General features: G+C 40.3%; 3 protein-coding genes and 2 long non-coding RNA genes across 5 annotated transcripts; 3 read left to right on the top strand and 2 right to left on the bottom strand.

Moving 5' to 3' along the window:
- Positions 1 to 448: 448 nt before the first annotated feature.
- Positions 449 to 3,084, bottom strand: LOC103507949 (clavesin-1-like). The gene is made up of 5 exons (XM_017443537.2): positions 2,890 to 3,084; positions 2,313 to 2,445; positions 2,027 to 2,143; positions 884 to 994; positions 449 to 592 (listed from the first exon to the last, which is right to left on the bottom strand). Exons 2-5 carry the CDS (start codon positions 2,328 to 2,330, stop codon positions 464 to 466), a joined length of 375 nt encoding a protein of 124 aa, XP_017299026.1. The 5' UTR covers positions 2,331 to 2,445; positions 2,890 to 3,084; the 3' UTR covers positions 449 to 463.
- Positions 3,085 to 4,320: 1,236 nt separating this feature from the next.
- Positions 4,321 to 5,707, top strand: LOC113466903. Its single transcript, XR_003391160.1, has 2 exons — positions 4,321 to 4,368; positions 4,569 to 5,707. It is a non-coding gene; the product is annotated as an uncharacterized LOC113466903 (long non-coding RNA).
- A 2,430-nt stretch (positions 5,708 to 8,137) lies between these two features.
- LOC113466900 (proline-rich protein HaeIII subfamily 1-like) lies at positions 8,138 to 9,456 on the top strand. Its single transcript, XM_026822679.1, has 2 exons — positions 8,138 to 8,156; positions 8,870 to 9,456. Exons 1-2 carry the CDS (start codon positions 8,138 to 8,140, stop codon positions 9,454 to 9,456), a joined length of 606 nt encoding a protein of 201 aa, XP_026678480.1.
- A 1,441-nt stretch (positions 9,457 to 10,897) lies between these two features.
- Positions 10,898 to 11,863, bottom strand: LOC113466902. The gene is made up of 2 exons (XR_003391159.1): positions 11,676 to 11,863; positions 10,898 to 10,946 (listed from the first exon to the last, which is right to left on the bottom strand). It is a non-coding gene; the product is annotated as an uncharacterized LOC113466902 (long non-coding RNA).
- A 5,043-nt stretch (positions 11,864 to 16,906) lies between these two features.
- On the top strand, positions 16,907 to 21,769 carry LOC103507947. The gene is made up of 4 exons (XM_026822678.1): positions 16,907 to 17,104; positions 17,150 to 17,156; positions 19,302 to 19,448; positions 20,655 to 21,769. Exons 1-4 carry the CDS (start codon positions 16,907 to 16,909, stop codon positions 21,695 to 21,697), a joined length of 1,395 nt encoding a protein of 464 aa, XP_026678479.1. The 3' UTR covers positions 21,698 to 21,769.
- The last annotated feature ends 2,153 nt before the right edge of the window (positions 21,770 to 23,922 follow it).

Below are 23,922 nucleotides of genomic sequence, written 5' to 3'. Positions count from 1 at the left end.
TGTTTAAATAAATTCTGATAACCTGAATGTCAATCCAAAGTTCTGAAAGTTTTTTTCTCCTTTTTAGCCCGTCCTTCCTTTATTATTACGATAGTAACCCATTTGGGTGCTGGATGGAACCCTATATTTTTGAGGTCAGAAATGAAATTAGCATAAAAAAGTGAGTTTATTTTGTCTAAAAAAAAATTGATCCGATTTGAATTTTCCGAGATATAAACGCGAAAAACCGTTGGCTTTGAGCGCCATTTTTCGGTCACTTGGTACGATTTTGACAGCGCAAAAATTGTTTTGACATGGAATGTTAAGGGCACGTTAATTTTCGACCGTCTGGTAACCCTATTAAACGCGAAAAACCGTTGGCTTTGAGCGCCATTTTTCGGTCACGTGGTACGATTTTGACAGCGCAAAAATTGTTTTGACATGGAATCTCAAGGGCACGTTAATTTTCGACCGTCTGGTAACCCTATACAGGAGGTAACTTACCGCTCAGCTCTCTCACAGTAAAGGGGCATGTACCTCCCAGATCCTTGGGTAAATCTTCAGGTGAGAAATGTTCACTGAGTGCTTCTATACCGCGTGAATAGATGAAGAACTGAAACGTACAATAGAATATACCTTGTTTATACTGACAGAATGAGACTGAAGTCCCTTCACTCCCGCAGTCTAAACAAGGTCTAATGTATTTGGTACAGAATAATTTCAGCAAACACAAATAAAGAAGAACCTCGCTTAGATAAAAAAAAGGTAATTCGAGGTAATATCTGCTTTTATTTTTTATTATTATTATTATTATTATTATTATCATCACTAGAAAACCCCCAAGTCTGGGGGACTTTACTACCACTGCCTTATTAAGGGTTAAAGAGGGAGGATATGTACTCACCCGATTTTGAAGTTTTTCAGCGAGGAAAGGTTTGACCAGTTTGAACATTGTTTCAATAAAACCGGTTGAGTTGATGATCACGAACTTATTCAGCCTGGTGGGCAGTACTTTCTGAAATATAAACGAAAAAGGTTCGAGTCCAAGTCAAGTCATAAAATTTATCCAGGTGTAATAATTGGAGAACGAATGGAACGATATTAATTTGTGACAAGCATTTAAGTATGTTTAACACAATTAAAAATTCCTTTATAGACGAAAAATGGTCAATTGTATTTGAAAAATGGTAACTGAGGAAGAAAGGATAGTAGAAAGCCGCAGTTTTTCCGAGAACGACCCTTTTCTTAGAATAAAATCCGTCTCAAGCGGAAATCGAACTCGCGGCCTCGCGCTCATAAGGTGCGGTATACACTCCAATGTAACTAAGCTGGTGGATACCTACCAATAAAATGGGTACCAAGGTACGTAACACTTGGAATTTTCAATTTTGTATGAACGCCGGGTAACTATTATTGAGTATGCAATGTGCAACACATGTTGAATATTCGACTGAACAAATCCATCATTTATTGGCATAGTGTTCTATGCCTTCCTAGCCATGACTGAAAATCAATGGAACAGTTGTGCTGACTTAGGTGAGGTTTTAAAGTCAAAGAGCTGCCAGCCTAGTTAGCTTAGTTGGTAGTGCGTCTGCCTTGTAAGCGCTAGGCCGCGGGTTCGATTCCCGCCCGGGGCGGATTTTATCCTGATGGGATAATGTTCGTTCTCGGAACGGCTGGCTTTCTCCTATCCTGTCTTCCTTCTCCCTCTTCGATTTCGGGACGATAAGACCATAGCAGTTACAGTCTGTCAAACCTCTTAAAAAAATAAATAAATAAATATATACTATGCCTTCCACTGCCATTTATTGGCACAGTTTACTATTACTGAAGGAGCTCTTCCACCCAACCACTGATTTTTCTTTAACTAAGATACCTATTTCACAAGGGAGGTTTTGGTAATAATAATAATAAGGGCTGATTGAGAGACTAATAAGATTCAATACCTACCTGGAAATATTTAGGTTTTGTGAGTCCGTTTTATGTCCATTTCTATGAAAAGAATTCCAAAGTCTTTCTCTTGTCCTGAAATTAAAATTTTACTTACCAATGTGTTGACCCATTGTACCAGAGTTTGAATGCCCAGCTTCTCGCGATATCTATCCGTGTAGATACTCATATCTAGGATAGCATCCTCACCAACAAACAGCCGACCTTTGTGTATCTGTGAAGCCAAAGACATTTCAAATTAAATAATTTAAAAAAAATGGACTGGACTCTGTTTAAAGTCCCCCAAGCTAGACTAAGTTGGTCTACTCCCTGTTTAAGATCCCCCAGCCAGACTAAGCTGGTCTACTCCCTGTTTAACATCCCCCAACCAGACATTCTCTTACCCATAGATCGCTTATCATGTAGAGTCGTTTCAGATCGACCTGAGCACTATACAGAGACACATCATCCGGCAGGAACGAGATTATGGTGAGACGAGTAGCATCCTTGGTCAAATGTGGACACGCAACGATGTTCCTGAAATAAATGAAATTTGGGGTTTTTACAAACAGCTAAAGGTTGAAACACACTACTATCACGTAACGTCACGTGACGTGATAGTAGTGTGGCTGTCTTTAACGAAATTACCTACAGTATTATGGGAAAACTTTGAACTACATCTTTCTGACTTCCCATGACTTCACGTGACGTGATGGTAGTGTGTTTCTACTTGAAGTTCGTGCTTTGCCACGGAAACCGTAAAATCTGGTGTTTTCGTGTTGATCCAGTACCTAAATGGAAAGTATTGTGTTTCTTCTCGCTCATCTGATGAGAGGCATACTACCGGGTATTGGCCTCAGATTTGGATTTTTAATTTATAATAATTTTACCTAAAATTTATATTTTTTTAATTTTTATTTTGGATTTTTTTATAATAATTTTTACCCAAATTCAACAGGTCCATTCCCCAACTAAACTCACGAGGTTTTAAGGCTGTTCTGGAACTCGGGCCGGGACACATACCGGTCCACGAAAAAGCATCTGATGTCATGGCGAATGCTACTACGGTCATCCAACTTCTGTTTCGTCTTCTCCACATTGCCCTTGGATCCAATCAGATACTCTCTGATAGTGTTGTCATCTGAACAAACAAATAATTTTATTATTATTATTATTATTTTTAAGAGGTTTGACAGAGAGAACTATAACTGCTAAGGGCCTATCGTCTCGAAAACTAAGAGATAGGAAAAACCCAGCCGTTCCGAGATCGAAAATATTCTTATCAGGATGAAATCCGCCCCGGACGGGAATTATTATTATTATTATTATTACATACATATCCTAAGTCGTTCTGTTTGGTAGAACAGGTCGACTATTCACAAAACCTCTCCACCAAGTTCTATCATTAAATTTTTGTTGGTTTTCAATGAGACTAGGATTTTGATTTCTTTTGATGATATCTTTGTTGATTTGATCATTCCATCTCAGTCGTCAGTCGTGGTCTACCTTGCTTTCTAGTTCCTTCTACATATATTCGTTTGGAAGTATTTCTTAGGCAATCTACCTACTATTGTAAAATGTAAATGCAGTTTCTTTGTGTTATTATGTCACAACTTTGGTGCTCACTGCAGCATTGTAGGATTTTTCCAATATCTCAATAATCCTAAAATCCAATGTTTACCTACCATGCTGGCACCGGTCGCTATGCGCATTATATTACATATACTACTCATTTTCCTCACGAGGCTGAGTGGGCCCCGTAACGGCCAGTCACGGAATCAATCATTTGCATGATACAAATTTCTTGGATTTTCCTCACGAGGCTGAGTGGGCCCCGCAACAGCCAGTCACGGAATCAATCATTTGCATGATACAAATTTCTTGATTCTCAATAATCCTAACAACCAATGTTTACCTACCATGCTGGCACCGGTCGCTATGCGCATTTACATGTCATAGCTACTATTTCCTCACGAGGCTGAGTGGGCCCCGCAACAGCCAGTCACGGTATCAATCATTTGCATGATACAAATTTCTTGACCCTTTCCTCACGAGGCTGAGTGGGCCATTGTTCATACAACATTTGGACTGGCACCGGTCGCTATGCGCATTTACATGTCATAGCTACTCATTTTCCTCACGAGGCTGAGTGGGCCCCACGCAATAGCCAGTCACGGTATCAATCATTTGCATGATACAAATTTCTTGACCCCGCCGGGAATCGAACCCGGGTCTCCCGCGTGCAAGGGGAGCGGGGAGCGCAGTGACCACTACGCCATGGGAGCTGACAATCTACCTACTATTCTCATCCATTCTTCTTACATGTCCATACCATTTCAGCCTTATTATTAATTTTATTATTATCATCATTCCCGCCCGGGGCGGAATTTATCCTGAAATGTTCGTTCTCAGTTCCGCCCGAGGGAGGGAATGGGTTCCCTCCTTCCGGAAGAGAGGGAGGTAATGGGTTCCCGCCTGGGGAAAGAGAGGGATTCCCGCCTAGTGGAAGAGACGGGAATGGGTTCCCACCTGTAAATGAAAGAGAGGGAGGGAATGGTTTCCCACCTGTAAATGAAAGAGAGGGATTCCTTGGCGGAAGAGACGGAAATGAGTTTCCGCCTCCAAATGAAAGAGACGGACATGGATTCCCACCCGAGGAGGTAATGGGTTCCCGCCTGGGGAAAGAGACGGGAATGGATTCCCACCTGTAAATGACAGAGACGGAAATGGTTTCCCACCTGTAAGTGAAAGAGAGGGATTCCTTGGCGGAAGAGACGGAAATGGGTTTCCGCCTCCAAATGAAAGAGACGGACATGGATTCCCACCCGGCTTAGGAGAGGGAGGGAGAGACGGAAATGGTTTCCCGTCTGGCTTAAGAGAGGGAGGCGGCTTCCCACCTATGAATGGAGGCGTGGGAGGGGGTCTGTATGATGATGAAGATGAGGTGGAGGTGAGTAGAGGGGGAATAGGAGAGATGGAGGGGGAAGAGGAGAAGAGAAGTGAGGGAGAATTGGATGAAGATTCGAGAGATTAGACTTGAGAGGAATTCGGTCGGACAAGAGACAAGCGAGTTTTTGCAAAAAAACTGAACCTATTGAGTTTTCGTCAAATACAGTAGAACCTCGATTATTTCAACCAATGGAGCAGTTGTATTTGGGTAAAAATTATGAATAATAGGTCGATTCCTACGTAAAAAGTTGTGAAAAATTCTAATTTGAAGTCGGGGTTTTCACTTTTAAAGGTCGAAAATTCAATTTTTTGCCGTTCTAATGAAAGAATGCAAGGATTAAGTGACGTCAGGCTTTAAGATTTACGGTTTTTTTTCTCTCGAAGTTCGATTTTAACTGAAGTTCGAACGGTATCTTCTTAAGTTTGTCCAGGGTCAAAGTTTATCAAAGATCGTGAGTTGTGACGTCAAATATCAAAGATTGTGAGTTCTGACGTAAGAAAATCGATTTAAAACAATTTTACTCCCAATTTGTTCAGATCTATTTATTTCAGGACTTGAAGTCGTAGAGGAAAATGAAAAATTCCGTAGATCCCCATTTTTTAAGCGCTTTTCAGTCACATAAATATAGGCAGTTTTGCATGTATTTTATCTTGGGGTCAACTAATCATATAATTTATTTAATAGAAAGAAGGGATAAAGGAATATGTTTTAAATAATTTAAATAAGAAACCAGTTATGAATAGACTTTGAATATTGTATATTTATTTTATTAGGTATTAAACTATGTTTTTGTTTTGGTTTAAAAGAATAAAACCAACTTATTTATAAGAATAGCTTTATAAGAGAAGACATTTTTTGATGATTTATTTTTATAGTCTAGGAACTATTTACAGGCACTATAATTTCTGTGTCGTAGCATGTAATTTCTGTGTCATAGCATGTCCATCCCATAGTATGTCCTGTAGCAAATCGATGAGAACAGGCTTTAGAACTCATAGATAATCTGTTTAAAATTTCCCTTGCTAAAGGAATAGCAAAGGTTAAGTGCGAAGGGCACTAGTAAATTTTTCGTAGCCAAAACCATATGTCAGCCCAAAAGCGATCACCCTAGCTAGGGCTGATTGAGAGGCTGACGAAAAAAGCCGACACCGTGTGAACACGGGAAAAGACGAAGAAGAAGAAGATTCCCAAGAAGAAGCGTGTGTAGTGTGTACTAAAATGAGTTTTTCTTTTTCCTCGTCTTCTCCCGTGTTCAGACGGGGTTGGCGTTTTTCCTCATCCTCTCAATCAGCCCTAGCTAGGGTGATTATTTTGGGCTGACATTTGGTTTTGGCTACAAATTTTATGAGTGGTTGCCTTTCGCAGTTAAACTTAACCTTTGATAGGTATTTTTTTCTTTTTCAGCAAGGGTAATTCAGGCTGGTATCCTTCCTATTCTAAGTCCCAAAGCCAGACCAGGCTGGTCCACTCCCTGTTTAATGTCCCCCAGCCTTCTTTTTCAGCAAGGGTAATTCAGGCTGGTATCCTTCCTATTCTAAGTCCCAAAGCCAGACCAGGCTGGTCCACTCCCTGTTTAATGACCCCAGCCAGACTAAGTTGGTCTACTCCCTGTTTAAGATCCCCCAGTAAGACTAAGCAGGTCTACTCCCTGTTTAAAGTCCCCCAAGCTAGACTAAGCTAGTCCACTCCCTGTTTAAAGTCCCCCAAGCTAGACTAAGCTGGTCTACTCCCTGTTTAAGATCTTATTAATTATATTGCAAGGGTAAATACATGAAAGAAGAAGTATGCATAATAGAAAATTCTGTAATTTCTGACCCCAATGTTATTAATTTTGAGTAGGTCATTGGGACTGTACAGTCCACGTCAACTGGGAAGTCCGATGGAAGTGCATGGAGGGGAACCGCAACTTCTCAACTGTAAGTCGGACAGTTCTAAAAGTTTCACCATTCGATTCGGCGTGAAAAATCCCATGGGATCAACTTTTCACATGCTTACTTGTTAATCAACGAGCTATTTTTTGACGAGTGCGCACCCAAAGGTCATCGGACTTCCCAGTTGAAGTGGACTGTATTGTGTGACTATTACTCACCTCCCATCTGATGTGGCGGAAACCCGCCCATGGGGCCTGCGGGCGGGGGCCCACTCATCATCCCCGGGCCAGGGGCCGGGGTCAACAGTCTCGCTTCGTAACTGGCCTGAATCATTTCCAGACGGCTGCGAATGAACTCGGGGACGGTATCTAGATCAAACACGCACCCTTCGATCAAGGATTCGAAATTGGTGCTTTCGATTTGCGAGTAGGGCAGATAGGTGGCGCCGTGGTCTACGCTCCAGTATTGACGATACTCCCCGTCCTGGAATAAGAGAACAAGAAATTTTCGATTTGCGAGTAGGGCAGATAGGTGGCGCCGTGGTCTACGCTCCAGTATTGACGATACTCCCCGTCCTGGAATAAGAGAACAAGAAAATTGAAATGAGTACTGGAAAAGCTAATGGAGCTACATAAGTACAGCTCAGCAGCTGTACATGGCATTTTTAGTACAATCAGGCTTCCCTGCACATAGTTTCGTTAGCTCCAAAACTCAATAGATCAGTTACGCTTACTTGGGTGAGGTTTCAAAGTCATAGAGCAGGCGGTGTCTAAATCAAACACGCACCCTTCGATCAAGGATTCGAAATTGGTGCTTTCGATTTGCGAGTAGGGCAGATAGGTGGCGCCGTGATCTACGCTCCAGTATTGACGATACTCCCCGTCCTGGAATAAGAGAACAAGAAAATTGAAATGAGAGTTAACACAAGTTCACTAGTATTCTTAACATAACATAATTATTCTTCATCATCCCTGTAAGTACTTCTGTACTTTTAGGGACCATAATTCTTCTTTTAGTAATTCTTCACTCAGGATATTACATACCTTACAGTTTTTGCCCGGGGCCCAGTCCAAGCTTATACTCTTGCCCGCTACCTTGGCGTGTCTCAGTCCTTGCAATGCTTGACTCGCAGTATTACGTTCGTTCATGGTCACAAATGCACAGCCTCGGGGAGGGATCAGATTCAAACTGGCGATGCCTGGTCAAATAAAACAAAAGAGAGCCAGCTAGTTAGCATGGAGGGTAGCGCGTGAGGATCTGGGAGGTACATGCCCCTTTACTGTGAGAGAGCTGAGCGGTAAGTTACCTCCTGTATAGGGTTACCAGACGGTCGAAAATTACCGTGCCCTTAAAGATTCCATGTCAAAACAATTTTTGTGCTGTCAAAATCGTACCACGTGACCGAAAAATGGCGCTCAAAGCCAACGGTTTTTCGCGTTTATATCTCGGAAAATTCAAATCGGATCAAGATATAATTTCATCTGTGGCACTTTGTAATATCAAGTACAAATTCTTTATTTAGACTGCTAAAGTAGAACTAAAGAGTCCCTCTTTGCCAGTAGTTTCACTGAAGTCTCGTTTATTGTAATTCGTAATTTATTTATCTACATCAAATATTAATTATTTTGCAAGGGTAAATACATGAAAGAAGAAGTATATGCATAATAGAAAATTCTGTAAATTTCTGACCCCAATGTTATTAATTTTGAGTAGGTCATTGGGACTGTATTGTGTGACCATCACTCACCTCCCATCTGATGTGGACCACAATGTGAGCTTAAACTTACATAGTTTTTGTTTAAATAAATTCTGATAACCTGAATGTCAATCCAAAGTTCTGAAAGTTTTTTCTCCTTTTTAGCCCGTCCTTCCTTTATTATTACGATAGTAATAAAAAGGACCAACCACAGTGGTGCAGTTGTTAACGCGTTGGACTTCGGATCTGGAGGTTGGTGGTTCGGGAGCGCGAAGCGCGACCGTATGCTCCATTTTTCTGCTTTTTTCTTTAACCACGATCGAGTAAATTACGGGCTAAAAAGTTCCCGGAGGGACGGGCCCTGCTTGTTATTTATTATCATTATTATTATTGTGTTTCGTCTGTTTTCTATTTGTAACCATTGTTTTCCATCTGTTCCCTCAGGTCCGCCACCCGGGTTCTTCCCAGGAGGTCCTCCGCCAGGCTGTTTCTCCGGCTTCCCCCCTGGCGGGCCGCCAATGATACCGCCCGGCGGCCCCATGATACCCCCCGGAGGCGGCCCTCCCATGATGCCCCCGCCCGGGATTAGATTACCACCCCCACCCGGGGGGGCTCCTATGGCAAGACCGCCCTTCGGAATGCCCCCGGGTGGCTTTGTGCCGTTCCATTTGAGATCGCGAGGCCCGATGAGTCGCCCTCCCATGTTTGACGGACCCCCTGGGTTTCCGCCCGAGGGAGGGAATGGGTTCCCTCCTTCCGGAAGAGAGGGAGGTAATGGGTTCCCGCCTGGGGAAAGAGAGGGATTCCCGCCAAGTGGAAGAGACGGGAATGGGTTCCCACCTGCAAATGAAAGAGAAGGAGGGAATGGTTTCCCACCTTCCGGAAGAGAGGGAGGGAATGGTTTCCCACCTGTAAGTGAAAGAGAGGGATTCCCTGGCGGAAGAGACGGAAATGGGTTCCCGCCTCCTAATGAAAGAGACGGACATGGATTCCCACCCGGGGAGAACGAATGGAACGATGTTAATTTGTGACAAGCATTGAAGTATGTTTAACACAAAAATTCCTTTATAGACGAAAAATGGTCAATTGTATTTTATTCCAATAATAATTATTTAAACGAACAAACTGAGGAAGACAGGATAGTAGAAAGCCGCAGTTGTTCCGAGAACGACCCTTTTTTTTAGAATAAAATCCGCCCCAAGCGGAAATCGAACTCGCGACCTCGCGCTTATAAGGTGCGGTATACACTCCAATGTAACTAACTAGGCTGGATACGTACCTACCAATAAAATGGGTAGGTAAGTATTTAGGTAACACTTGGAATTTTCAATTTTGTATGAACGCCGGGTAACTATTACTGAGTATGCAATGTGCAACACATGTTGAATATTCTACTGAACAAATCCATCATTTATTGGCATGGTTTACTGAAGGAGCTCTTCCACCCAACCACTGATTTTTCTTTGACTAAGATACCTATTTCACAAGGGATGTTTTATATAATAATAATAAGATTCAATACCTCTCTGGAAATATTTAGGTTTTGTGAGTCCGTTTTATGTCCCTGTAAATTTCAAAGTCTTTCTCTTGTCCTGAAATTGAAATTTTACTTACCAATGTGTTGACCCATTGTACCAGAGTTTGAATGCCCAGCTTCTCGCGATATCTATCCGTGTATATACTCATATCTAGGATAGCATCCTCACCAACAAACAGCCGACCTTTGTGTATCTGTGAAGCCAAAGACATTTCGAATTAAATAATTAAAAAAAAATGGACTGGGAAAAAAATTGGCTTTCCAGTAAAAAAAAAAACAACACCAAGAAGGAGGAGGAGGAGAAGAAGAAGAAGAAGCGTGTGTAGTGTGTACTAAAATGAGTTTTTCTTTTTCCTCGTCTTCTCCCGTGTACAGACGGGGTTGGCGTTTTTCCTGAGCCTCTCAATCAGCCCTAGCTAGGGTGATTATTTTGGGCTGACATTTGATTTTGGCAACAAATTTTATGAGTGGTTGCCTTTCGCAGTTAAACTTAACCTTTGATATTTTTTTTTTCTTTTTCAGCAAGGGAAATTCAGGCTGGTATCCTTCCTATTCTAAGTCCCAAAGCCAGACCAGGCTGGTCTACTCCCTGTTGAAGATCCCCCAGCCAGACTAAGCTGGTCTACTCCCTGTTTAACATCCCCCAACCAGACATTCTCTTACCCATAGATCGCTTATCATGTAGAGTCGTTTCAGATCGACCTGAGCACTATACAGAGACACATCATCCGGCAGGAACGAGATTATTATCCCAAACAGATAAGGTTCGTTCTTGAAACGGCTGGCTTTCTGCTATCTTGTCTTCCTTCTCTCTTCACTCCATCAAATGACCATTAGGATGAGTGTCCATCTGAACAATCGCGTGCTAATGGCTTTTCACTCAGGCGGGGCTCCACTCAGGCGGGGTGAGATTAATGTGAGGAGGACGAGATTATGGTGAGACGAGTAGCATCCTTGGTCAAATGTGGACACGCAACGATGTTCCTGAAATAAATGAAATTTGGGGTTTTTACAAACAGCTAAAGGTTGAAACACACTACTATCACGTAACGTCACGTGACGTGATAGTAGTGTGGCTGTCTTTAACGAAATTACCTACAGTATTATGGGAAAACTTTGAACTACATCTTTCTGACTTCCCATGACTTCACGTGACGTGATGGTAGTGTGTTTCTACTTGAAGTTCGTGCTTTGCCACGGAAACCGTAAAATCTGGTGTTTTCGTGTTGATCCAGTACCTAAATGGAAAGTATTGTGTTTCTTCTCGCTCATCTGATGAGAGGCATACTACCGGGTAACAACTAAAGGTTGAAACACTCTACCAACACGTCACGTGATGTGACAGTAGTGTGGCTGTCCTTAACGAAATTACCTACAGTATCATGCGAAAACTTTGAACTAGATCTTTCTGACTCCCCATGACTTCACGTGTCGTGATGGTAGTGTGTTTGGTGTTTCTACCTGAAGTTCGTGCTTTGCCACGGAAACCGTAAAATCTGGTGTTTTCGTGTTGATCCACTACCTAAATGGGAAGTATCGTGTCTCTTCTCGCCCATCTGATGAGAGGCATACTACCGGGTATTGACCTCAGATTTGGATTTTTAATTTATAATAATTTTACCTAAAATTTATATTTTTTTTAATTTTTATTTTGGATTTTTTTATAATAATTTTTACCCAAATTCAACAGGTCCATTCCCCAACTAAAATCACGAGGTTTTAAGGCTGTTCTGGAACTCGGGCCGGGATATATCCCGGTCCACGAAAAAGCATCTGATGTCATGGCGAATGCTACTACGGTCATCCAACTTCTGTTTCGTCTTCTCCACATTGCCCTTGGATCCAATCAGATACTCTCTGATAGTGTTGTCATCTGAACAAACAAATAATTTTATTATTATTATTATTATTTTTAAGAGGTTTGACAGAGAGAACTATAACTGCTAAGGGCCTATCGTCTCGAAAACTAAGAGATAGGAAAAACCCAGCCGTTCCGAGATCGAAAATATTCTTATCAGGATGAAATCCGCCCCGGACGGGAATTATTATTATTATTATTATTACATACATATCCTAAGTCGTTCTGTTTGGTAGAACAGGTCGACTATTCACAAAACCTCTCCACCAAGTTCTATCATTAAATTTTTGTTGGTTTTCAATGAGACTAGGATTTTGATTTCTTTTGATGATATCTTTGTTGATTTGATCATTCCATCTCAGTCGTCAGTCGTGGTCTACCTTGCTTTCTAGTTCCTTCTACATATATTCGTTTGGAAGTATTTCTTAGGCAATCTACCTACTATTGTAAAATGTAAATGCAGTTTCTTTGTGTTATTATGTCACAACTTTGGTGCTCACTGCAGCATTGTAGGATTTTTCCAATATCTCAATAATCCTAAAATCCAATGTTTACCTACCATGCTGGCACCGGTCGCTATGCGCATTATATTACATATACGCTACTCATTTTCCTCACGAGGCTGAGTGGGCCCGCAACAGCCAGTCACGGTATCAATCATGTTGCATGAATACAACATTTCTTGACGCCCGGCCGGGAATCCGAACGCGCGGTTCGCGTGCGCGCGGAGCGGGGAGCGCATGACCACTACGCCATGGGAGCTGACACAATCCTACCTAGCTAATTCTCTCCATTCTTCTTACATGTCCATCACATTTCAGCCTTATTGATTAAGTTTTTATTATTGATCATCATTCCCGCCCGGGGCGGAATTTATCGCCTGAAATTTCGTTCTCAGAAACGGATGGGCTTTCTCCTATAACTCTCTTCCCTCTCTCTCTCTCCTCTCTCCTCTCTCTCCTTCTCTCTCTTCTCTCTCGTCGTCTCTCCCGATTTCGGGACGACGACGATAAGACCCAAGCAGTTACAGTTCCTCTATATAAGACTCTCTTTTTTTTTCATGTGACTTACGCCCCTCTGCCTGGTATTCAGGAGGGCGTGGGTTTTCCTTGTTTGAAATTTCCTAAAGGTACCTACCTTCGTCATTTCCCTTTAGTTTAAATACGGGATAAACTACAACATAATATACTGCTACGACGTACCTTCATGGAAGACGTAGGTTAAGGTCCCACCCGATAGGTAAGTATTCGGTAGGTAGTTTATCTAAACAACCGTCGTAAAAAAAGTCCTATATTTGGTTAGGTATTTAGGTATAGAAACTAATAATACATAACCTAAAAGAATGAATACGATCTATAATGTAATAATTTCAAAGAGAGCGCTTGAAAACTTTTTTTTTTTTTTTTTTTTTTTTTTTTTTTTTTTTTCAAGTTAAATTACCTTGAGAGAGAGAGAAAAACTTTATGCTTAGTTCGTTCGTTCAAGTTACAATAAATAAAAAAGTCCTCCTTATTCTCGGATGAATACCAAGGTGATGCTTAGGTAGGTACCTACTAATTAATTAGGTAATGAAATTAATTTTTCAACTAAATGAAATCGATGTCGTGCGAGTAATCAATTACCTACCTAGTTAAAAAAAGATGAAGATGAAAAAAAGGAAGAAGAAGAAGAAGGAAAAGAAGCAGAAGAAGAAGAAAAAGAAGCAGAAGAAGAAGAAAAAGAAGCAGAAGAAGGAGGAGAAGAAGAAAAAGAAGCAGAAGAAGAAGGAGAAGAAGAAAAAGAAGCAGCAGAAGAAGAAGGAGAAGAAAAAGAAGCAGCAGAAGAAGGTACCTAGGTATCTATTATCTATATCTAGGTACCTATCTACCTGATAATTATTAGAAGTAGACCGTCTAGGCACTCGCGTGCTGCTGATTTTTGCCGGCCCCTCTCAGGCTAGGTGCGGAAGCGGGTGGTCGCCGAATGGAGGGTGAACTCCCCGTCACTAAAAACCTGAGCCGTTATACAGTGACGTTAAATAATAATAATTATATACTCTTTATTGAAATTCAATTAATGGGCGGGATTATTGCCGAAGGCAATCTCTGCAACTCAACCCTTAGACAGTTTGAAAGCAACGTGGTGTGTGGTTAGTATCTGGACGGGTGACTGTCTTGTGCACTGGCAACCTCATAAAGACAATGGAACAGGTTTTACATAATAGTCATAATTATATACTCTTTATTGAAATTCAATTAATGGGCGGGATTATTGCCGAAGGCAATCTCTGCAACTCAATCCTTAGAGAGTTCTGACGGAATTTTGAGAGCAACGTGGTGCGTGGTTGGTATTTGGACGGGGTGACCGTCTTGTGCACTGGCAGCCTCATAAAGACAATGGAACAGGTTTTACATAATAGTCATTGGTCATAATACGTATTACTATGTTGAATGGCGAGTGTAAACATTTCTTTATGAACTTGAACATAGGTCAATTTGATTATGTTTGTCTCTGATTATATCGCTAAATCGCTGTTTGTAACATTTGATTCATTTCACTTTTACCATTTTCACTGATAGGTTTACTATTACAGGGTCCGGAAAAATAGTATGACAGAGGGAACTGTAACGGTCTCATCGTCCCAAACTCGAAGAGTGGAGGACGGGATAGGAGAAAGCCAGCCGTTCCCAGAACGAAGTTTATCTGTTTAGGATAAAGTTCGCCCCGGCATCGGGAAAAACCTGTAACGCTGACAAGGCAGGCGCGCTACCTTTCAAGCTACCAAAAGCTTGCCATGTACTCAGGAAGAGACCGCCTTAACATAATAATAGATCTGTTAACTATGAGATTACGTTAATAAAGAAAATTTGGTAATTTTGACACATCCACCAATCAGTCATTTCTTGAATATTTCTTCCTTTCTATTCTCTTTCTCCCCGTTTTCTTTATTTATTTGCCTTTTATCTATTATTTTATCATGTTGTGTAGTTGTTTAAAAATTGGTGCTTTTGGCACATCCACTAATATTCCTTCTTCGTTCTATTTTTCCCCAGGTTATATTGTACATACATGGGTATTGGAAATTTCGGTAATTTTAGCACATCTACCAGTCAGTCAATGTCTTTATTTCTTTCTGCTCTTTTCATTTAATTCTTCTCGCTTTTCGCTGTTAGATAAACTGGTGCTTTTGGCATAAAAATTTGGTGTCTTCAGCACATCCACTAAAAATATTAGAAGTCTTGTTAGTCTGGCCCTGACTAATCTGTCGATTAATTAAAAACGAAAACTCCAAATTTTCTTCTTCTGCTTCTCCTTTTTCTACCTATTTTTTATACCTACCGTCATCTTCTACTTCTTCGTCTCGATTTTTTCTTTCTATCTATTTCTGACAGTCTTCAGCTTCAGCACATCCACTAAAAATATTAGAAGTCTTGTTAGTCTGGCCCTGACTAATCTGTCGATTAATTAAAAACGAAAACTTCAAATTTTCTTCTTCTGCTTCTCCTTTCTACCTATTTTTTATACCTACTCCAAATTCAATCTTTCTAGTTCTGACAATTAAATCTCGCTCACTCAACTTACTTTTGTTTTGAATCTGTCACTCATGTCTATATTGGTGACAATCTCATTGTTAATTAGTTCTTCTAATTGTTCCATTGACATCAGTTGTGCTATCGAACTGTTTTAGAATCCAATTGACAAATCGTTTTTAGCTAAATCCTCTTTTTCTTTTTTCTTTATAATTTATAATTCTTCAAGTTTTTTAACTTTAACTTTTAGGATCCATTTTACAAGTCGTTTTTCTTAGCATTGCTTTGATGCCAGTTTTTACGCGGCTGTTTTTGGTTTTGTAACTTTGACTTTTTGAATCAATTTTACTAATAGTTTTACTTAATATTTCTTTGAACTTTTGATGCCAGTTTTCAAGCTGAGGTCTTTCGCTTTTCTAATTTTGATTCGGTTATAGGTACCTACACACCTACAGGTAGAACTTTGGTACACATACAAACATCTAAACAGCATCTACATAACTACATCGTTACTCAATACATAGTTTTAATACTTTTTGAATCAATTTTACTAATAGTTTTACTTAATATTTCTTTGAACTTTTGATGCCAGTTTTCAAGCTGAGGTCTTTCGCTTTTCCAACTTTGATTCGGTTATAGGTACCAACACACCTACAGGTAGAACTTAGGTACACATACAAACATCTAAACAGCATCTACATAATTACATCGTTACTCAATACATAGTTTTAAGAGTTACTAGTCATTAAGGTTAATATCAAACCCAATTGAAGAATTAAAAAAAAACTTAGCCTTTAGCAATAGTTTATTGATAACCACGCGTTAAAAAAGTGATAGTAAAAAAAAAAAAAATAATAAAATAACTCGTATGTACTTTATTATTGAAATCTAACACACGAGTAACTCAGTGGTTAAGGCAGAGGATTTCGGATCTGGAGGTTGGCGGTTCGAGTCCAAGTCAAGACAGAAAATTTAGTGTAGTGTAGGTAATAATCGGAGAACGATATTTGTTACATAATAATTCCTTTTAATAACTGTAAAGCAACTTTAATTGTGTTGAGCATTGTTAAATACTTGTCACAAATATCGTTCCCCAGTTAATACACCTAGTTTATTTTATGGGTACAATAGTTTAGAAAGACCTTGCTTGCGGTTCGAGTCCAAGTCAAGACAGAAAATTTAGTGTAGTGTAGGTAATAATCGGAGAACGATATTTGTTACATAATAATTCCTTTTATAACTGTAAAGCAACTTTAATTGTGTTGAGCATTGTTAAATATTTGTCACAAATATCGTTCCCCAGTTAATACACCTAATTTATTTTATGGGTACAATAGTTTAGAAAGACAATTATAAAAGAAAGACAATGGTTTCATTAAATGCCAAACAAAAGTCTCAGAACATGAACAAAACCTATCCCACCCTATTCCTTTTAATAACTGTAAAGCAACTTTAATTGTGTTGAGCATTGTTAAATACTTGTCACAAATATCGTTCCCCAGTTAATACACCTAAGTTTATTTTATGGGTACAATAGTTTAGAATAAAAGATCTTGCTTAATTATAAAAGAAAGACAATGGTTTCATTAAATGCCAAACAAAAGTCTCAGAACATGAACAAAACCTATCTCACCCTGATCCCACTCAACATTAGTTTGGTGTTGAGTTTTTCGCTACTCTGCCTCCTAAGCATAAACAGTGTGGCATCCAAGTTAAGCAACGGACTGGACGACCGTCACCATCCAAATTTGAACCTGAGTCACTTTATACACGAGGTAAGATTGAGGCACTTTGTAAAACCTAAATTTCCACTCTTTTAGCCTAAAGGTGTGTCCTGTGTCCTCACATAGTCGACTTTAGCAATTAAAGGTCGGCTTGCCAGTCTAGTTAGCTTGGAGGGTAGCTCCCGAAGGCGCTAGGGCGCGATTTTGATTCCCGCTCGGGGCTGATTTTATTTCATCCTAAAGACCTGAACACATAAAGTTGGTTCTTAATGTGTTTGGAATGGTTGGCTTTCTCCTATCCCGTCTTTCTTTTCTCTTCGATAAAACTCTGTTTTTACAGTTTCCTCAGTCAAACCTCATTTTACAAGCATGAAGAGGAGAAATCCTTTGTTACCTAGTTCGGTATACCGTCAATTTGTTATTCAGTTTTCAATAGGTTAGCGATAGGTCTACCTCTTACCTATGGAGTATGGATGAGTGGCGTACTGGCGTATGGTAAGGTTTTCAAAAGGGGAAGCCAGCCTAGTTAGCTTAGTTGGTAGTGCGTCTGCCTTGTAAGCGCTAGGCCGCGGTTCGATTCCCGCCCGGGCGGATTTTATCCTGATGGGATAATGTTCGTCCTCGGAACCCTATCCTGTCTTCCCCGCCCGGGGCGGATTTTATCCTGATGGGATAATGTTCGTTCTCGGAGCGGCTGGCTTTCTCCTATCCTGTCTTCCTCCTCTCTTCGATTTCGGGACGATAAGACCATAGCAGTTACAGTTTCCTCTGTCAAACCTCTTACAAAAAAAAAAGAAAAAAAAAAGGGGAAGCTATAAACCCATATACAGTATGCCGATCTGTTTGTGATCTTAGAATCTAGGTTGAATAATGTAAATGTAAATCAAATGCAGTTTATTTGTGTTATTATATCACAACTTTGGTGCTCACTGCAGCATTGTAGGATTTTCCCAATATCTCAATAATCCTAAAATCCCATGTATTTTTGTCACAACTTTCGATACTCACTGCAGCATTGTAGGATTTTTCCCAATATCTCAATAATCCTAACATCCAATGTTTACCTATTATGCTGGCACCGGTCACTATGCGCATTTACAGCATTGTAGGATTTTCCCAATATCTCAATAATCCTAAAATCCAATGTTTACCTACCATGCTGGCACCGGTCGCTATACGGCATTGTAGGATTTTCCCAATATCTCAATAATCCTAAAATCCAATGTTTACCTACCATGCTGGCACCGGTCGCTATGCGTAATTGTAGGATTTTCCCAATATCTCAATAATCCTAAAATCCAATGTTTACCTACCATGCTGGCACCGGTCGCTATGCGCTTTATATTACATAGCTACTCATTTTCCTCACGAGGCTGAGTGGGCCCCGCAACAGCCAGTCACGGTGTCAATCCTTTGCAGATACAAATTTCTTGACCCCGCCGGGAATCGAACCCGGGTCTCCCGCGTGCAAGGCGAGTGCAGTGACCACTACGCCAACTTGACCCCGCCGGGAATCGAACCCGGGTCTCCCGCGTGCAAGGCGAGCGCAGTGACCACTACGCCATGGGAGCTGACTAGGTTGAATAATCATTTACTTTTTTCAGTAAATCGTACAGGCCCGTTCCCACTTGTCATGAGTTTCATCCGATTTTTTCCCGAATGTCCTGTAGACAATGTAATTTAAATGAGTGCTCCCACTACACACGACACGATTTTTTCCCGATTGTCCTGTAGTGTAGACAATGTAATTTAAATGAGTGATGCTCCCACTACACACGACACGATTTTTTCCCGATTGTCCTGTAGACCAGTGTTTCTCAATTGGTGTTCCGCGGAACCAAGGGGTTCCGCGAGCTGACGGCAAGGGTTCCGCGAGATATTTTGGAAAAATCATACACTAGATAAAATGCAGTTTCAAACGGTATTTCTGCATGCAAAAAAGCATGCGGAAATACCACTCTTCCCATAGTAATACGTAAATAAAAATAAAATGTTGTTATATATAAAAAAAAACTTGTTTTATTTTTATAATAAGGGGGGTGGGGGTGGGGGGGGTGCAATATTGAAAGTTCAGGGTTCCGCAAAGATGTTCACCTTTTGAAAAGGGTTCCGCGGGCCAAACTAATTAAGAAACACTGCTGTAGACAATGTAATATAATTATATAAATGAGTGCTCCCACTACACACGACACGATTCCATGAAATACACGCCACTGCTATAGATGGGTCTACCGCTTGCCTATCGCAGAACTACTCGACGAGGAATTTCTCGACTACTTGGCGCGAAAATTCGACCGCTATTTTCGGACGAGGAATTTGAAGATCCAAATCGCAGAATCGGTCAAGAAGATCGACCGCGAGGTTTTTGGTGGGATCCTGCCTACGGCCGAAAGTGGTAAGTTGTTTTAGTTTTTGCTTTCTGTTATCCGAGCTTTCTTTAGAAACCGAAGAAGGCTCGCGTTGACAGGTGCATGTTGAAGTGATTATTATTAACCTCTGAGTATTTTCGAAGTTCAACAAACACTTTGAAGTAAACCTATAGACCTAGGAGATTCATTGATAATCCCTTTTTCATTTTATTCAATACCTCAGAAACTAACAGAATAACTCTGTCCCTTCCCTAGAACTATCGCATTTTTTTCGTAGTATGTATGTAGTACGGGCTTGATCACGGACACACTTTTTAGCTAAATCCCCTTTAGGGGTGATTTTTTTGTTGTTGTTGTTGTTGTTATTGTAGTTTATTTGATTTATAACCGTATTTCGACAGCATATTAGCGCTAACAAAGGTGTGAAAATGAACATTTCCATAGGAACCTCTTAAACTGCAGCCGACTAGAACTGGATGAACTTTGCACACAAGAAGACCTCGTGGAAGTAAACCCAAAAGCCATCCACGTTGTATAGATGTTCAAGGTGTGAAAATAAACATTTCCATAGGAACCTCTTAAACTGCAGCCGACTAGAACTGGATGAACTTTGCACACAAGAAGACCTCATGCAAGTAAACCCAAAAGCCATCCACGTTGTATAGGTACATAGCTCCTCAAATGGCGCTGATTGTGGGAGCTTAAAGCTTTGGAATCGGCCGCGGGTTCGATTCCCGCCCGGGGCGGATTTTATCCTGATGGGATAATGTTCGTTCTCGGAACGGCTGGGTTTCACCATTCGATTCGGCGTGAAAAATCCCATGGGATCAACTATTCACATGCTTACTTGTTAATCAACGAGCTATTTTTTTGACGATTTTTTGACAAAGGTCATCGGACTTCCCAGTTGAAGTGGACTGTAGGTGTAGTTTCTTTTTCTTCTTTACCTTTTCCCTCTCAAGTGGGGCCAGCAAGTAGATGTAGTTTATCGCTTTACATAAAGTAAAGTAGTTTGATTTTAAAACGAGCTTCCCTCCCCCTCCCTACACCCTGTTTCATGTAGTTTGCTTTACATCAAATTATGTAGTTTGTAGTTTGCTTTTAAAACGAGCTTCCCCCTTTCTACCTCACTATCCCCTGTTTCATGTAGTTTGCTTTACATCAAATTATGTAGTTTGTAGTTTGCTTTTAAAATAAGCTTCCCCCCTCTCCCTCACTATGCCCTGTTTCAGGACGCAGAGGTACCGCCACCCATCGGAAAAAGTCGAAAATTCCGCTCAGTTTCATCATCACTATCGCGGCCGCCCTAGGTCTAATCCTTCTTAAAATCCTCGCCGCCAAAACCATTCTCCTGTCCAAGCTCGCGCTGCTTTTGGCGGGCCTACAGTTTTTCAAATCCGGTCACGGCGGCAGCTCGAAATACACGGGGTCTACAACGACGCTGAGTGATGGCGGAAAATCCAATATTGAGATAGCCACCGCCAAAAGACGCAACTCGGAGTGTGCCGCCAATGCTGCTTTGGTGACGCATTATAACGAAGGTGTACGAAGCGTTGCCGCCAATGAAGCCGCAGGGGCGGCAACAATAGGACTTGGAGACTCTATTCTAGTCGGACAGCCAATGTCCGGGCACGTGAACTATGACTACAACCGCAGGAACGTGCTTCAGCGGGCTGACTATTTTGACCCGTATGTCCAAGAAGACCCAAAGCTGTTTGTCCCCAACGATTTTTATCAAAATATTAAAGCGGTTGCCCCCAACGGCTATTATCGAAACGGACCCAAAGATGAATATGTTGCACAATATATCGCAAACGATGCGTTACCGAACGCAATCGTTCTCAACGAGTACGTAAAAAATGATCATAATGAATACGGAAAAAGTGACCAAGTCAACAATCGAGAGGAATTCCGTCGTCGAATGGATAAAGAAGGAGATAAAAGGGACAAAGAAATGAATAGAATGGATCAGGGAATGGATAAAATGGAGCATGGAATGGATAAAATGCATCATGGAATGGATAAAATGCATCATGGAATGAATAAAATGCATCATTTAATGAATGAAGTGGATCACAGAATGGATAAAGAAGTGTATAACACTGATAAAGGAATTCATAAAATTGATAAAGAAGATTTGGAAGACACCGGAGAGACTGAGAATGATCCGAGAAAGAAGATACCCAGACTTGATCACAAGAACGATATCGACAACACGGTAGATAGTTTGAGGGAGAATTATCATCCAATATGGAAAACTCTTGAAGAACGATGAAAAGACTAGAAAGCTAAATTCAAATTCCAATAGAAAGGTAAACTGTGATAGAATAGAAATGTTGATATGAAAGTTCTGACAAGTCATGAAATTTTCAAGCACTTCTTTGAGTTTTATGATTTCTATGAACCAATATTGAACCACAATCCCACACTATCGGGAAAACATAAATAAGCTAATCGATAGAATTTCCCATAATTAATTTCAATGGACGTTGTGTTGTATGAAATAAATAAAATAATATTAATAATTAATTATGAATAATAATTAATTTATTACCTATGTTCAATTGTATTCCCATGATCATGGTTTAAGTACCTTGAAATAGGAGGAACGAGGAAACACCTTTTACTCGGATTTATATTAAACAACAAAATTATGCATGTTTTTATTTTATTTTTTTATTTTTATTTAAGTACCTACGTTTTAACAAGTATAAATAAACTCTATACAAGGTTATAATATGTACTATAGGTATTAAACCTCATAATAAGACCACAAAACTTGGTACAAAAGAAAAAGGAAACGACATTAATTGTCTTTCAATTCATGAAAAGGAAATGACAATTTCAATCAACTGTCTGCTTTCCTTTCTTTCGTGTCTTTTGTCAGCTCGCAATATTAAGGTGGTAAAATGTGTACAGAAAACAAGCTGGGCCCGTCCCTCCGGGAATTATTTAGCCCGTAGTTTATTCGATCAGTAGGTACCTATGTACCTACCTATTTTATTTAATATTCAGTTTATTATTATTCTTGATTTGATTTTTTGGTTTTACTTTTATGTAATGATTTTGATTTAAAATCAAGACTAGAGCCCGTTCTCCCTTTATTCCCAATAATCTTGATTTGATTTTTTGATTTTACTTTCATGTAATGATTTAAAATCAAGACTAGAGCCCGTTCTACCTTTATTCCCAATTTTGATTTTTCGATTTTACTTTCATGTAATGATTTAAAATCAAGACTAGAGCCCGTTCTCCCTTTAATCCCAATATAAGGTTTAAGTCACCCATCCATTTATTGGCCTTACTCGGCGTAGCTTTACATAGATGACGCTAAAACCGGTCTTAAATGATCGACTGAAGTGTTATCTAAAACTTTCTCGCTTTGAGTTCATAGGTCGCGACAAATTTCGAGATCAGAGCTCTTAAGTGTGAGAAAATGTGAAAAAAAAATCCCCCAAAAACCAGTTTTTTTGATTTTTTGGCTTTATGGTTCTCTAGACAAAATTTGCACCACCATTTTCGTGTTCCTGGTAAAAAGACCTTTAATTTGATATATAGGCCGACTAGGTTTGGATAAGTCCTTCTATCGGGACAGACAGACCGACCGACCGACAGACGACACCGAAGCGAATACAATAGTCCGTCCCTTATACCTTTTTATACTATTGTAATAATGAAGGAAGGACGGACTAAAAAACTGATAATTCAAGGGCGGTGGAAAACGTCCCACCCTATTTCTCTCAGAAGCCAGCTCTCAAAATAAGATCGGTGAAGACCGAAATACAGCTACAAGTACAACACGACTGACTACTAACTTGAACTTCCGGCAAATCGTTGTGTATGCGATTTTTTTTTAAAGATGAGTGTTTCACTGCCTTTTTTATTTCGTAGCAATGGACTCTATACGTACAAGGTTATAGTATGCACTTACTATAGGTATTTAACCTCATAATAAGACCACAAAACTTGGTACAAAAGAAAAAGGAAAGGACATTAATTGTCTTTCAATTCATAAAAAGGAAATGACAATTTCAATCAATGAAGTTAAAAAACTGATAATCCAAGGGCGGCGGAAAATGTCTCACCCTATTTCTCTCAGAAGCTAGCTCTCAAAATAAGATCGGTGAAGACCGAAATACGCGCTACGACACGACTGACTACCAACTTGAACTTCCGGCAAATCGTTGTGTATGCGATTTTTTTTTAAAAGATGAGTGTTTCACCGCCGTTTTTATTTCGTAGCAATGAAACAACTGCTACATTGGACGCATGTGGTTCGTGTCCTAGCATGCCCATCCCGTGGTATGCCTCTCATCAGATGGGCGAGAAGAGACACAATACTCCCCATTTAGGTGCTTTGTCAACACGAGATCACCAGAAAGTAACCTGTTGAAATATTTGCAATCGAAAAACGAGTACAAATTTTTGTCGATGGTGGGATTCGAACCCGGGACCTTCTGCATGGCAAGCAAGCGCGTTACCACTGGACCAACCGTGCCC

Source organism: Diaphorina citri, unplaced genomic scaffold (assembly GCF_000475195.1).
Source record: "Diaphorina citri unplaced genomic scaffold, Diaci psyllid genome assembly version 1.1 scaffold354, whole genome shotgun sequence".
In the NCBI taxonomy this organism is placed as follows: domain Eukaryota; kingdom Metazoa; phylum Arthropoda; class Insecta; order Hemiptera; family Psyllidae; genus Diaphorina; species Diaphorina citri.
Note: the sequence above shows the minus strand (reverse complement) of the source record. Positions and strands in the feature narration are given on the sequence as shown.